The sequence below is a fragment of the Natator depressus genome, chromosome 4 (assembly GCF_965152275.1).
Source record: "Natator depressus isolate rNatDep1 chromosome 4, rNatDep2.hap1, whole genome shotgun sequence".
Classification (NCBI taxonomy): domain Eukaryota; kingdom Metazoa; phylum Chordata; order Testudines; family Cheloniidae; genus Natator; species Natator depressus.
The window spans coordinates 81,841,302-81,856,754 of NC_134237.1; the positions used below are offsets into that span (position 1 = coordinate 81,841,302).

Genomic DNA, 15,453 nt, shown 5'->3' on the forward strand with positions numbered 1-15,453 from the left:
TGTAAGGGTGGCATGGTATCGTATTGCCACCCTTACCACTGCGCTGCTGCTGCTGGGGCGCTACCTTAAGAGCTGGGCGCCGGGCCAACAGCTGCCGTTCTCTGGCCGCCCAGCTCTGAAGTCAGCGCAGAAATAAGGGTGGCTACACTGTGCCTCCCCCCAAAATAACCTTGACACACCCCTGCAACTACCTTTTGGGCAGGACCCCCAATTTCATAAACACTGGTCTCCCGCATGAAATCTGTATAGCATAGGGTAAAAGCACACAAAAGACCAGATTTTATCGTTTGTGACACATCTTTCATGGCCGTGAATATGCAGAGCCCTAAGTATAGCATGTTCCAAAACCAGGGTCACAAGATCCTGTTTCATGAGACATCCCAGCAAATACTATTGCTTTACTCCACTGAAACTGCCTTATAAAAGTCACCCATAACCTCCTTCTTTCCTAGTCTAAGGTCTTTTCTCTGGACTTATTTTTCTTGCTCTCTGTTAACCACTGCTGAAACCATCTCCCACTTACGTCTCTATGATTCTTTCCTTTCATGGTTCTCTTCTGTCTGCCTGTGGCCAGCAGCAGATTTCTTTTCCCCTCACACTGGCTCAACTGACCGACTGGCTCAACTGGAACACTGATGGGAGTAGCCTCAAATCTCTGCTTATATCCCACCCCCGCCCACCTCTTCACTTACCTATTCCCCTCCACTGTCCACCCACATGTGCATGGGGATAGGAATAGCAGTCCCTTGCTTGTTCTCTCCCCTATGCAGTTACCAACAATGCAATCAGCCTTTAGAGGGATGCAAGGGGGCATCTATGCTTCCTCTCTCCCCTAGATAGGTGTGTAGGGCAGAAGACTTCTCTACCCCTTCACTTTGTTTATTTTCATGCATTTGTTGAAATCTGATTGTAATCTTTGGACAGCGACCTGTCTTTTAAAATTCTTTATAAAGTCCCACACAAGTGTATGGTTCGGTAAATATTTAATGGTGGTAACTGCATCACAACCACCACAAATCTCACTTGAACATGAAGCCAGCCTAAATTAAAACTAAATAGGACTATTCTTGAAATTCTTTCCTCATAACTCAAAAACAGTCCAGCTCCATGCACACGGCTAAAATTTTCAAAGGCAAGTAAGGCAGTTAGGAAACCAACTTTACTGGTTTGCATATGCTCCCACTGACTTTACACCGAGTTTGGTGCCTCATCCCCGCAGATGCCTTTGAAAATCCCACTCCTAGAATATGTACGGATTAGGTAGGTTGTGACATGTCTAGCAATAGTGCATCATGGGATATCTCCAGAAGCAGGTGCTGGCAATCTCTGATTTTGAAAGACGTAAGTGGCAAAATAAGTTATTTTTAATATTGGTTTCATGTTGAATTCTCCTCACACGCTTGCATTTTGGGGTATCCAGCAGATAACCCTGCAGTTACTGGGTCCAAATAGGGGTGCTGGACATTAGTGATGGGTGAATCCTGGGCTCAGGGAGGCTAGCCCGCGGCCCAGACTACTCCTTCTGCCCGTGGTCCCTCTCTTCTCCCTTTCTTCCCCTGCTGGAGCCCAGAGGGCCAACCTCCATGGCTGCTAGCTCCCTCTCCCCCACAGCCCACCCAAGTGCCCCCAACTCCAGAGCTCTGGGAGGGCAGGCGGTATGGCTCCCAGCCCTGGAACCCGGGGCAGGTTGCCAGAGCCTCGACAATCCCCCCCCATCCTCCGCGGAAGAGCTGCAGCAGAGTGCCGGGAGGCGGAGTGTTGGTGGGGCCATGCAGAGCTGTTTGGGGAAAGCCAGGGGCTGCGGCAGCACCCCCCGAACCCTTAGTTCCACCACCTATGGGCCCATTTCACTCTACCAGCACAGTGTCTGCCCCTCAGTGGCAGAAATTCAACCCAAAATGGGGTACGAAGGGGAGTTGCAGTGGGGCAAAATGCCTATTAGAAGCTATTAGTTTGGCCCCAAGAATTGGCAGCACTTTAAAGCTTCCCTCTCCTGGATGAGCCTAGGGTTGGGTGTAAAAAAGCAACGTGAATGCTGCCTACTCTCTCCCACAGGTGAATCTATCTTTAGATGCAGCAACCCTGACTAGCACACAGAAGAGCCATTTTTCATTGCTTCCCCTCCCGCACCACAAACTTTAGGAGTAACTTAATCCCACTTAGTTTACATACAAAATATCTGCACGTCATTTTCAAAACTGTCGTAACAGAATGTTGCAGTGTTATATTTTATGTTTACAGGTAGAGAATTTCAACCCCTTATAAGGTTGTGAGCTAGGGTAAGACAAAAAGGCTGCAAGGAATAATGCAAAATATCAGCTAGCACAACATTCACCAATATATATTAATAATGAATAACTTTAAGGCCTCCTTACCGGTAATGTCAAACCAGAGTGGTGTGCCAAGAGGTTCAACAGCTATTACACCTATCATGTGAGCTACTGGATCACTTTCCATGACCGTAAAGGAGAAAAATGTTTCCTCAAAAGAAATGGGGTCTCTGGGCGGGGTGGGTTTTGAAATCCATTCTATATGAAGCCGAGTAGTTGAGGACCTTTGTGGGCGACCATTATCCACAGCCTTAATCTACGAAATACAAAAAAAAAAAAAAAGACAACTTTTGTGCTAAAGCAATCATGTAATCTTTGTATCACAAAAATGAAAATATAACAAAAAAAGCCCAAATATGCTCATCACTAGCAAACAGATCTGAAAAGGTTTGAGTGCCTCTTGAAATGTGCTATGTGCCCTCAAACACCCGTGAAGCCAGTCGGAGTTGAGGGCACTCAGCTCCTCACAGGTTTGTACTTTTGGTTATCATAAATTTCACACTTATTTCACTAGCTTCCTTGAAGAAAGTTAAAGCTTAGTTGCTTTTGTTTTCATTTCTGCAATATGTCACCATCAACCTAGCTCTTGAAAAGAAAAGCGCAGTTGGGATTCATGATCTCAATGTAAGCGACAGTTGAATTCACAGTTTGGGGGAGGAACCTTCTGGTCCAGTATCAAGTATTGTCTGACACTTGTTAAATTGCAAACACTGGAAACACTCATGCATCAGCTACTGAATAACAAGTGATGAAAGCACAGATAAAAGAGCACTTTAACAAATTCATGGCATATGAGATCTTGACTCACTGAAAGAATATCATATTCTCCTGCTCCAGAAAACTTCTTTGATGATACCACTCCAGTTTTCGGTTCAATAAAAAATTTGCCATGTTCATCACCATCTTCAATGCTGTAAGATATCTCTGCATTGGGGCCTTCATCTTTATCTGCAGCTATAACCCGATAAATAGGTTCTCTCTTGGCAGTTCTCTCACGTTCTGGTTTCTCACGCTCTGGAAGCCTGATTTTGTAGAACTTTTGCAAAAACTGAGGTTTATTGTCATTCTCATCTAAGACTTTCACAACCACCCGGGCAATAGTTGACTTTGCAGGAATACCATTGTCCGTAATGGTTACCTATTTTTATAAGAAAAGATGATAAGGTTAGTCTTCAACTCAAGCATGGTCTTTTCAAGATTATGCTAATGAATTTTTTTATCCAATACCCTTCAAATACACAGATTTCTATTCTAACCATAGAATAATTCCTCAACTATGTTTACTTAAAGAACACTGGCTAACTATATTCAATGAATATTTTAAAAAAGCACTCGATTTATTCAGCTTTTTGTCCTAACATTTTGACGCTTGAAGCGCGTCATGTAGGAGTTAATAGGTACACATTAAAGCAACTGCATTATTTTCCAGCATTCTAGTTGAAATACTAACTTCATGAATGTCAGCAACAGTGAGCAAGTCTAATACACTTTTTCAGTTAATGGCTTTATTGTAGTAACATTTTTATATATATTTTTAGCATAGTATTTTCTTAAAGGTTTTATTTTGCGATTATTGGCTTGATTTCCCTGTTCAAAAGATGCAATTTATAGGAAGTGCACAACTTTAAACATTTGACGGAATTATACATTAAAAGATAGCAACACTAGGACATAAAAGCACTATCCAGTTCGAATTAACATTAAAAAGATAGTATTTTAAAAAAAATATTAGGCACAGAACACGTATTTCCCGAACTTAAAGGAAATGGGAAATGAAAATCTACCCCTACGCTCCCAGCAGTCACAATTTCTAGAAAGGCCACAAAACTAAGTGACCTTTCTCAACATTACTTCCAGGGCTGACCTGACATTATTGAGGATACTGATGCACAAATAAATAATAAAAATGTTATGTTAATTTGAACTTATTTAGAAAGCAAAGAGGAAATCAATAGCTATGAAGTGGGAAAGTACCAAATGTATAGATGAATTTAACACATCTAAAGAGCATTACAAACAAGGTGGTGTTAAATATGTATTTTAAATTACTTTAATATCTGTTGTAAAGAGGTAACAGATTTGAGTTTAATGCTCCTGACCCTGCAACTGTCACTCATGTGAACAGTTACATTAATGTAACAGCTAGGGAGTCAGGCTCAATGTTTGTATGTTGTACCTACAGCCTTTTACACAACCAATACGTTTAGAAATTGGGTGGTAATGGGGGAGAATTTAGCTGCTAGCATGATCAGCATTCTTAAAAAACAATACCAGTACAAAATCAACAGCAGCAATTTAAGTCTCATAAGTATTCTGCGATTGCCCATCTGCCCCATGCCTTCCACTTGATGTTGTGGAAGTTTTCCAGACAAACAGAATGAAGATTTATAGAACAATGTTCATGAAAACAGATCTAAACCTTGCTCCATTCGTTCTTCTTTCTCTCATTCTCTTTTCGTCCCTTAGTTTCTCTTTTCAGTTTCTCAGGTTTTCCTTTTTGTTTTTTGCCTTTTATGTCTCTTACAAAACACGTACAATAATATAGAGTGGTTTTTTGACCCAGAGAAGCAGTCTCTTCTTCCATATTATCTGTTGTGTCCTCTACTAGTTTTCTTTCCTTTGCCTCTCTTTTTTTTCCTTCTTGGTTCTTTTTCCTTGCCTTTGTGTTCTATGTCTTTACTTTACTTTATCTTCTTTGTTATAATAAAGGAAACACACAGGAATGCCTGAGGGTCACCAGTATGTAATCCCAGGAAACTGATAGCAGGGAATATGCTCACTTTATCCGAATGGATACTTGCTTGATAGAAAAAAGCAAACCAAAACCCAAGGACTATGCCAGTAGGTTCTGGGGGAAATTTCTTCCCTACATCAGTTTAATTCTATATGGGATTTTATGGCGGAGAAGGAGTCTGTCTGTGAGAGAAACTTCTTTTGGTAGAAGGTTGCTGCAATACTGTTGAGGACTTGCTCTAGGGAAGATTGCTGCTCAGCTGTTTGCTGTGGTATTATGGAGAATACTGGTGCGGGGTTCAGTATAGGGGAGAACAAAGGGTTTTCTTCCAGATCCTTTCACAAATTAGTTGGATGACCTCAGGAGTCTGAATATGAAAATGATGCAGGAGGCAAGGAGATCATGAATATAAAACAAGATCCTGGGAGAGGAGCACATCATATTGGAATCTCAATATGAAACGGGAGCTAGGCCACTGACTTCACTGCGGATATGATTTCACCCTATCTACACATGAAGAGGGAAGGGTTGTTTGACTTCTGGGTAAGGATGGGATTGGAAATGTTGTATAATACAATCTGTAAGCATAAATAATAAATCTAAGCACTTACACTTCTTCATTTTATCAATGACAAATACATTAAACAATATAAATTATATTTACTCATCCTCATATCCAAATATATGGCAGCTTTCCTGCACTATTAAATACTATTTCCCTTAAGAAGGTGAATGGAGAAAACTGCACACTGGCTTCTAGAGTAAAGCTGAAGCATGATGAAATCACGCTGGAAACAAGAAAATAGGCAATGCCAAGGTTGTACAAAACAACAGATCTGTTTGCATAAAAAATAGCATTACACTTGCCCAACAAAACAAGTTGCAAAACTGAAGAAAGTCAAATACAATCTGAAAACTATATCAGTTGTAGGTTTCTTAGGTGTTACTAATAACTAAGTAAAACAATTGTTTAAATGTGAATTTTGAGACAAAAGTATCGGTTTTAGCGATATGAAAGGTAAGATCAAATAGTAAAGGACAACATGAAGACAGCCTAAATTAAATCAGCTATGTTTAAAAAAAAACCCACCATTTAATACACACGTATAAAATAGGGAAATGTTAGAAACAAAACAGAATGGAGCACATTATTTATTACTATGCAAACAAGAGTGCAATCAAGGATCAATTTTAATCGCACACAAGGAATAAACCCACCAACCAATCTGGACAACTTTTCAACGCTCAATTAATTAGCCAGATGCACAGCCCTTGGCTTAAGCTGCATATTATATTGCCACCATTCTGTGAATTTCTGGGTTTCTTCCCAACCTGTTTCAAGGTTATCAGCATAAAATTAACAAAATGGGGAAATGTCTATTTCAGACATTTTGGCTTTCATTATAGTATAATGGTAAATAATTTTTCCTTTGATATTTTGCAGACTCTAATTTACCGCTTTATTGGTTAGGTCACAATGGCCTAGAAAGGGAAAAGGAGAACTAAAGGAGAAGGTATACCAATACAAGGAGATAACCAATAACCAAAAATCAAAGAGGAATCGGTACTTTTATTATTATTGTTTGCATAGAGCACATTACAGTAAGTAATATTTATATAATGCTAGGTGAAGTCCTAATCTAAAAATCGTGTCCTATTGCCTTGAAATTACTTCAGATCCAATTTGCTCTGTTTACAAGTTATTTGTTATTATCTTTTATTTGTATTGTGGTAGCGACCAGAGGCAAATCAAGGATCAGGGCCACATTGTGCTAAACACTGTTTACACAGATAATGGAAAGATGATCCCTCTTCCAAAGAGCTTACAATTTGTGTTGCAGGTCATATCAGCGATCATAGATGACTTTAGGGAACTCAGAAGCTTGCAAAGAAGTGTGTACATGCAATCTTCTCAGAGATCCTTCCTGACCCACGAACAAAGGAAGACAGAAGGCAGAAGATTCTGGAAGTGAGCCACTGGCTTGGTAAGTGGCATAGGCAGGAGGCTTTTGATTTTGTGAAAGACTGATCTACCTTTTATGGGAGAGGGGGCTGTATAGTTTCAGTGACCTCCATTTCATTAGAAGGGGGCCAATATCCTTGGGGACAGGCTGGCTAGAGCAATCAGGAGGGTGCTAAACTAAAAACAAAAGGAGTGAATGAAGAGAAAGAGGATATGAGGAGGAAGCACAAAACTGAAGTGCTGAGAACAAAATTAATCAAAAGAACCAAAGGACATGATGAGAAGAAATTCTTTAGTTGCCAATACACCAATGCTAGCTAGCAGCCTGGGTAATAAACACGAGGTCTCACAGTTGCTCATTTATTAGTATAAATTTTGATCCAGTTGGTATTACTGAAACCTGGTGGGATGATCTGCATGAATGGAATACGAAAATCAATGGTTATAACCTATTTAGGAAGGACTGAATGGTCAAAAGGGGAGGGGAGTAGCACTCTATATCAAAAATGGCATTATTTGTTCCCAAGCCACTGGCAACTCAGAATGATCTCAAAAACTCATGAATCAATGTCCTAATAGATAAAACACAATATGGGTATTAGCTGGCCTCTGCTACCAATCACCATTTCACACTAGGGAACAGGATGACTTCCTCAAACACCTATCTATAACGTGTGTGTGTGGGGGGGGGGAGACGGACACGACTTTGTGATCATCGGGGGGTTCAATCTGAGTGCCATATGTTAAAGGTCTCATGCTGCCAGTACTAAAACATCCTTGGAATTTCTAAATATAATAGATGACCATTTCCTAACTCAATAAGTGCTGCACCCAACATGGCGAATTCTGTTAGACCTTGTCTTGACAAAGAAGAACTGATCACACAACTAAAAATTAATGGTAGCTTAGGTACAAGTGATCATGATTTGATCACATTTATAATATGCAAACCAAACAAAATCCAAACCAGTAGTATGTTTGGTGCTTTACAACGTGCAATTGCACAAAGTTGAAAACAATTATGAAGCCAACTCAGCTGGGGAGGAAGAATTTAATCAGAAAAGTGGGAATGATAACTGGGAATTGTTTAAAGAAACTTTACAGATGCTCAACTAGCCACAACCTCACAATTGAGGAAGAAGGCCATACAGGTTAAAATAACACCTGGTTTAGAAGGCAAGTGAAGGCAGCTATGAAAATTTAAAAAAATTATAATATGTAACAAATGGAAGAAGGGGGAAGTTCTATGGACTGTGTTACAGAGGAGGTCAGACTAGATGACCACAGTGGCCTTCTGGCCTTGAAATCTATGGAAATATAGGACAAGAAACAAAAGATGCATACAACAAATAATGGTGAAAAATAGGGAACAAAGGAACATTGACATGATTATAACCAGTGTAATAAGCAGTGGGCACAAACAGCAGCTGTGTAACCAATCCCAACAGTTTTGTAGGGAACACTGTATAAGTGGGTTTTAGGAAGCGATTTAAAGGCGGATAATGCAATGGCTTTGCAGATTTACATGGACAAAGATGATTTTTCCAACTAATACATCACACTTGCACATTCAATCTGAGCTCTGTAAATCAAGCCGTGAATCTTCCTGTTCATTGTTACCAGTAAAATATTCTGCAGCCTAAATTCTGCCCTATTGTTAGAGCTGCGTAATCCCATTGTCTCCAAAGGTGATAAGAAAACTAAATTGATAGCAAAAATTGGCCCTGCAATTGGAACTGAATGGCTAAATTCAACCCGCAGCTTCATGGATGTAGACGGGGGTCAAGAAGATGGTGTGAACAACCAGCACATTGTGAAGATCTCTTGTGCTGTAGGTAGCATGCAGGGGACCACAGATGATATCTGGGAATAAGTTCACCAGTATATCTAGTTTAGTTTATTTCTTGCATTTTTTTTCATAGAATCCTTCTAGAGGCTTAGTGTCTTTCTAAGTTTTGATTAAACCCAAGATTGATGATGCTGCCCTATTGTTAGTTTCCCTAGCTAACACTGCAGTCCCTTTTTATCTCCTTAGAGCTCAGGAACAAGTAAATGCCCAGTGAAGTATTAGATATACTGTGAATATCAGTGCCTTCACTGTGGATGTTGGAATCAGCACTGTGCCATGACAGCACTGAGAAAGCAAGACTGGTGTGGGAGCACTAAGTAATCCAAGAATTTAAACAATAAGGTAAAATTTCAACCATCTTTCGCATTTACAAGTACAAAAGAACCAGAAGAAACAGAAATATACTGGATGGGATATTAAATATAGCCTACAAAACAAAACCTGATCAGACAGAAATTCAGGGTGATGAAACTCTGGGATATCAATAAAGGTGATGAGATAAGACAGACAGAAGAAGGGCTCATCTAACATCATATTCTGCAAGATTCGTGTCCATCTAACAAAACCCCAGATCTTACTGGGCAGATGAAGAAAACAGTGACCTGTAATATGAAGGCCAATGGAACAGATACTATGATGTTATATGTGAATGAGCTCTCAAACTTAGTTTGGACAAGATTGTGAGTCAACGTATGTGTTTATGAGGAGGGTTTCGGGGTGGAAAGTGCCTTCTTACTCCCCTGCACAGACTACCTATATTGGGGGGATACACTGAGGGGGGAGCAGGAAGCAAACTCCCCTTCCTGAGCATGTAACTGGAGCTTTGACTCATCCACCCTTACACGCAAACACTGGTCACCACAGACAGATTTTCTTATTTCAACAAAGGTGCAATCAGCTCTGTACTTCCACCTGATGCTAATTAACCCACCCCACTAATTAAAACAAAAAGCCACCCTCTGGTTGAGTGATTACAGTAATTCTTACCCAGGGGTTGCATGAGGTTTAATTAATGTTTATAATGCTTATAAATCGTGTTGAGAAGTTCAAGTAACAGCACAATTATTGATTGTTAACAAAGCATTGTACTAGAAAAAGTAAAAAAACAAGCATCCTTTTATTGTATTTCTGGATCAAAAGTATTTCATCTGCCCAGAAACTGTAGATCAACTCTTGAAGTGGGAACAGATGCACTACTTGGCAAATCACATTTAATGAAGCTGACTAAAGGACAGGGTCTACACTTTTACAGGTTTGTGTACAAATGTAAATTTGGGTAGTTTCATGTCAGAGAAACTGCAGCAGGCACAGTAACAGTACAATATATTGATATAGTTGTATATTTAGGTTATATATAGCACAATGTTTTGAGTTTCTTTTCTAAATAATGTTTTCCAGAGCGAATAGATGGTATTAGCTGAGCACTAAACTCCAGCTCATCCATTAAAAGCAGATATAAGTAAGTAAAGGAAATGGCCAAGGGTTTCCATACCTAGATTACTGGACTCTGAATCCACAAGACACATGTTTAATATTTTACCTATTAACTTACCAGACATATGTTCAAGTTAAAATGCAGGTTCCCAAGCAGAATTATCCTTAAATTTTGAATGTGACAGATAATTGTGTTACAATAGGTGGAAAAATACCATGTCATCCTTCTAACATATCATCCATATATTTTAACATTAAAGGTCTGCATTTGTCCTTTCGGAGATATACAGACACATTCAGCCAAAGACAGTTATGAAACAATTATTCTCACATTTATAGACAGCAAAAAGGAGAAAAGAAAACCAAAGTATTTCCACAGCAATGCCTCTGATCTCAGACCATATTTGGAAGAACCACACCACCTCAGTTTTGAGTTAAAAAATTAGCATGCATGTTAGTTCTGTCTTGCATCTGTTCTAAAAATAACAATATTGACACACTTGGTTACTATCAGGTGCTTAGTTCCGTGAATTGTTATCTATTAAAAATAAGGATTAATTTCTCTCTCTAATTCTGTTTCCTGAATTCATTATGTAGAGTAGCTCATATGGTAAACATTATATTCCTTGTAAACTAATGGGTTCTATGTTCTATGCAGTTGTTATATTTCCGAGATCTAAAAGAATCATTTACCTCCAGTATGTGTTCACTTTGCTGTTCTCGGTCTAGCTTTCTTGATGTGGTTATAATTAGCCCTGTAAATATAAAAGAGTAATTTATCAGTCCTTGCAGAAAAGTAATTGTGATGGAGACTGAGCCAGTAATCAGCGATATGCCCAACCCGGACGTCTTCTTTGGTGGTCTCATACATGTCTGCAGAATTTAAATTTTCATTAAAAAAAAGTTTCTAGTCTGTACTTGTGAAGATATCCCTTGGAATGTGAACCAAAGTAGAGCTGTTTTAGTGTCTAGACAGCAGATCCAATTTTGTTCTCAGATACATCTGTACAGCTACTATGAGCCCATAGGAATTGCATGTCTACATCTCACATACAAAGACATATGTGAACTGACCCCACTCATTGCAGGGGGGTATTCACTCATAAGTCAATTGTAATGTCTGTCAATCGTTTTAGCAGAAGACAGCTAATCTAGGACTCAAGACTAGGCACTGATCCTCTCCTGTGTCAGATTAAAGCTGCTCTACTAGTGCAAAACAGCTTTAAAGTTGGTTTAGTTGGCCACCAGAGGGAAATCTATGGTGCAGACACATAAGGAGGAGTTCACAGTAATCAAGAAAGGAGATGATGTGGAGCCAAACATTTTTAGCTGTAGAGAAAAAAAGAAACGGGTGGATGTTAGAGATGTTATGGGGGAAGATGTAATGGGCATTGCACATGGCTTGGTATTGCAACAGGGAGAGAGGAGCCAAAGACAAACGCCAGGTTATGTGAGTGAGTGATGGTGAGAATGGGGAGAGTGACGAGCATTTTGAATATGATGTCAAGAAGAAAGGTTCGATCAATAGTATCCAAAGCAGTGGAGAGGCCAAGGAGAAAGAGAATGGAATAGAGACACTAATATCTGACTAGGAAGAGGTCCTACCCAAATTAATCATTCCTAGGGTCAGGTTAATGACATTAGTAATTGAGACAGATTCATGTGAAAATGAAATAAAATAATACCACCACCACACCAGTGGCGTAGCCAAGATGGGACATTTGGGTGGGCAGCAAATGACTCGGGGGGACAGGGGGGCGGGGAGAGAGAGAGAGAGAGAGAGAGAGAGAGAAAGGGATCTGGGCACGCCTCCCTTCGACCATTACCAGTCCATCTTGCAGGGAGTGATGGATACTCTGGCTAGGGCCGCCTAGGGCCCCAGGTCCACTCCCACCTCCGGGAAGAGAAGCCGCTCTCTAGCGGCAATGGCCCCTGGCCCAGTCCCACGCTGGGCCTGGCTCCCCAAGTGGCAGGCCTACCTCTCTGATGATTCCTGTGCCTCCACTGGGTCGCCTGAAGCTCACCCTACTCCCAATGGCGAAATAGCCACTGGGCCAAAGGGGTGTGCCCAGGGGCCCCAGCCAATTGGGGGCCCCCAGAAAAACAGGCACCCCACCACAAGCCCCGACCCCACTCCTTGGCAGAAGCACTGGGCTGATGGAGGGAGCTGGGTAAGCCCTTGACTGTTCCCCCGGTTGGAGCACCAGGCAGGCAGAGTGGGGCAAGCTGGGGTCGAAACAGAGCCAGGGCCCCTGCACCAAAATGCAGGTCCACAGCACCTCTTATCTGAGGATCTCTAAGCACTTTGCAATTATGGGTAAGTACTATTATTCTTGGTAGAACTGAAGTATGGAGATGTTAGTGACTTGCTCAAGATCTTGCAGTAAATCAGTGGAAGAATCAAGAATAGAACTCAGGTCTCCTAATTACCAGTTCTATTCTACCTCTTTTTTATTATAAACACACCTTTCATAACAAAAGCATCACAAACTTATCAACTAATGAAAACTTAATTGCTACACTGAAAAAAATCTATTTTGTGTTACAGCCCTGATAGAAGTAGAGCTTGAAACTCAAAAAATAAACATCAATAAGTTTCCAGTTTTACTTACATAGAAATGCCAATAGAAGTAGAATTCTATATCTGGCATAGCTAGCAAATACTCTGCCACAAAAGAATTCTAGCCTACATACACCAACAAAAATGGACAATCACGTCTAAATAATATGAGTAACTCCTATATATGACAATACCTGTCAACTATACAGACGACTATTATTCTTCAAGAAATGGCTAGCATAAATCACAATCCTTTCAATTATGGTCAAAACTGTCCTCGGTTTTCCAGCAATTTCATTCTTCCATTGTAGTGAGTACTTTTTTCTATCTAACATTTGCTGATCGTTCCTCCCATTTTGTTGTATGCGCCTCCCCCCTCCCCATAATAATTATAATAGCTTTTAGTAATATATACAATGCGTACTTACAGTTAAGGCTAAGATTTTGCCTCGGTTATTTTTAATAAAAGTCACAGACAGGTCACAGGCAATAAACAAAAAGTCACAGAGCCCCTGACCTGTTTGTGACTTTTACTAAAAAAACCTAAAAATAAGTGTACAAGCTGCAAGGCAGGGGCACGTGCACGTGGTGGGCTGCAGCCCTCACTGCAAGCCGCGGGGCAGGGACACATGGCCCCGGCTGCAGGCCCTGGCAGAAGCTGGTACCCCCACACTGGAACAGGGGTGCATGGCCCCGGCTCCAGCCCCAGCCGCAACCCCAGCTTCAGCTGCCAAAGAAGTCACAGAGATCCAGTAAAGTAATGGAATCCATGACTGCCGAGACCTCTGTGACTAAATCATAGCCTTACTTATAGTTAAATATATGGCCACCATACAGTCCAAAGAGAATGGGAATTAATTAATTAAGTACATTAATGAAGAAAGAAAACAGAAAAAATCTGAAGAAAAAACAGAAAACTATAGAAGAGCTATACATTGGGGGGGGGGGGGGGGAGTCAGATGCACAGACTGTGTATTCAGTTCCTCAGAGTTACATCTTCCCACACAGAGTACAGAGCTGTGAACACTGGCAAGCTTCAAACATTTCGTACACGCAAAGACAAAGCATTTACCAAGCCTCTTGGCTGAGGCTGATCATTCCATCCCTTTTCTTGTCACCTGCACACTAGGGAGCGGCTTGGAATTGTTAAATGGAAATGAACAAATGAGGGACCAGATGCTTTCCTCCCCTTATGTAGGCAAAAGGAGCAAATATTTAGATAGAACTTTGGGAAGCAGCAGCTCTGCTGTACGTCTTGTTCTGGGGAGCCCATAAAGTGCTTCTGAGGAAACTTTACATATGCAGGGGGGAATGAACTGCTCTATGAAGCATGAGCACCTTGAGACCCCTCTGACTGAAAATCTGAGATGGGATTGAAGCTCTAGCCTTCTTTCTGCAGTTACAACCACCTTCACAGAAAAAGGCAGAGCGGAACAGAGAGTGCCAGCTCAGCTGCTGAAGTGTCTTGCTATTGAGGGGTTGGGGAACAGGGCAGGGAGGAGCCCACCAGAGACCACAGTGAATGGTAAAGTCATTCTAAGAGATCCACGTGCTTATGCTTTGTGTTGCCCTGTGGATCCTTAAGATTCTCAGACTCCACCTACTCCACAAGGCTGGGAAACCCTCCCTTTCAACAGTGGCATGCAGACCTAACTCCATAAGGTGAACCCTGGGAACGACACTAGTGAATGCCAAATACTGCCAGTAAAGGCTTACATCATAAGGCAAATATACACTAATATATCCCATCTTTACTGCAAATAAATGCCCCAAACTAGGAGTCCAAGGTCTAACCTACCTCTGCACATTACCATTTGTGAAATTAATTTGTCAGGTTAGACTTTTCTGCAACTGAAGTTGATTGATACATTTTGGAAACAGAGAAGTAAGCAATATACTTAAAATTAATATGCTTTGCTGTATTAATAATCATTTTCTAATAATCTTTTGACTAAGTTTTCTGATGTTGCATGCCACACAGTTCTGTTAAAACACTTCAGACTGTTAACGGAAGGGTTTAGTCTTCCCCATATATATCCTGTAAATTCAGCAGAAACTAATGCCAACAAAGGAAATATAACACCTCTGGATTTAGAATCTCTCTCTCTCTCTGACAGCCACACACACACACACACACACACACACCATTCTTTGCATTTAACTCTTTACTGGTATCCATTTTCCTAAAGAAATAAGTAGTATTTAAACATTTATCTGAATAGGAGAGTTGCTCTGCTGCAATGTAAATCAAACCCTTTACACACTATTAAACACAAACATTCTGAATGTTTAGTGTGGTCCTGAATAGAGATGGGTGAATAACTGATGTTTTAGTACACCGGAAATTCCAAAAAAATGGAAAAAAAAATCAGTTCAGGTCAAACTGAATAGAAAAATTGCAAACTCTCCCCCAGCAAACTGAAAAAAAATCAATTTAGGGTCAAACAAATCAACTGAAAAAATATTTTTTCCAGGTGGAGGAGGAGAAGGCAGCAGTCTCACTTGTAACCGTTAGCACTGTGATTAGGGTACTTACCTGGGATGTGGAAGACCTGGGTTCCACTCCACACTCTGCCTGATGTG

General features: G+C 40.7%; 1 protein-coding gene across 5 annotated transcripts in view; it reads right to left on the reverse strand.

The window, feature by feature from the left end:
• The window catches only part of FAT1 (FAT atypical cadherin 1), a 152,178-nt gene that overhangs the window by 56,023 nt on the left and 80,702 nt on the right, over window positions 1–15,453 (reverse strand). For all 5 annotated transcript variants that reach the window (XR_012639338.1, XM_074951304.1, XM_074951306.1 and 2 more), the window contains exons 4-6: window positions 11,004–11,065; window positions 3,139–3,468; window positions 2,376–2,586 (exon numbers count right to left, since the gene is read on the reverse strand). Coding sequence is in view for 4 of the 5 variants with exons in the window: in XM_074951304.1 (XP_074807405.1) it covers window positions 2,376–2,586; window positions 3,139–3,468; window positions 11,004–11,065 (603 nt within the window). In the remaining variant the exon portion in view is untranslated. The remainder of the gene's footprint in view (window positions 1–2,375; window positions 2,587–3,138; window positions 3,469–11,003; window positions 11,066–15,453) is intronic.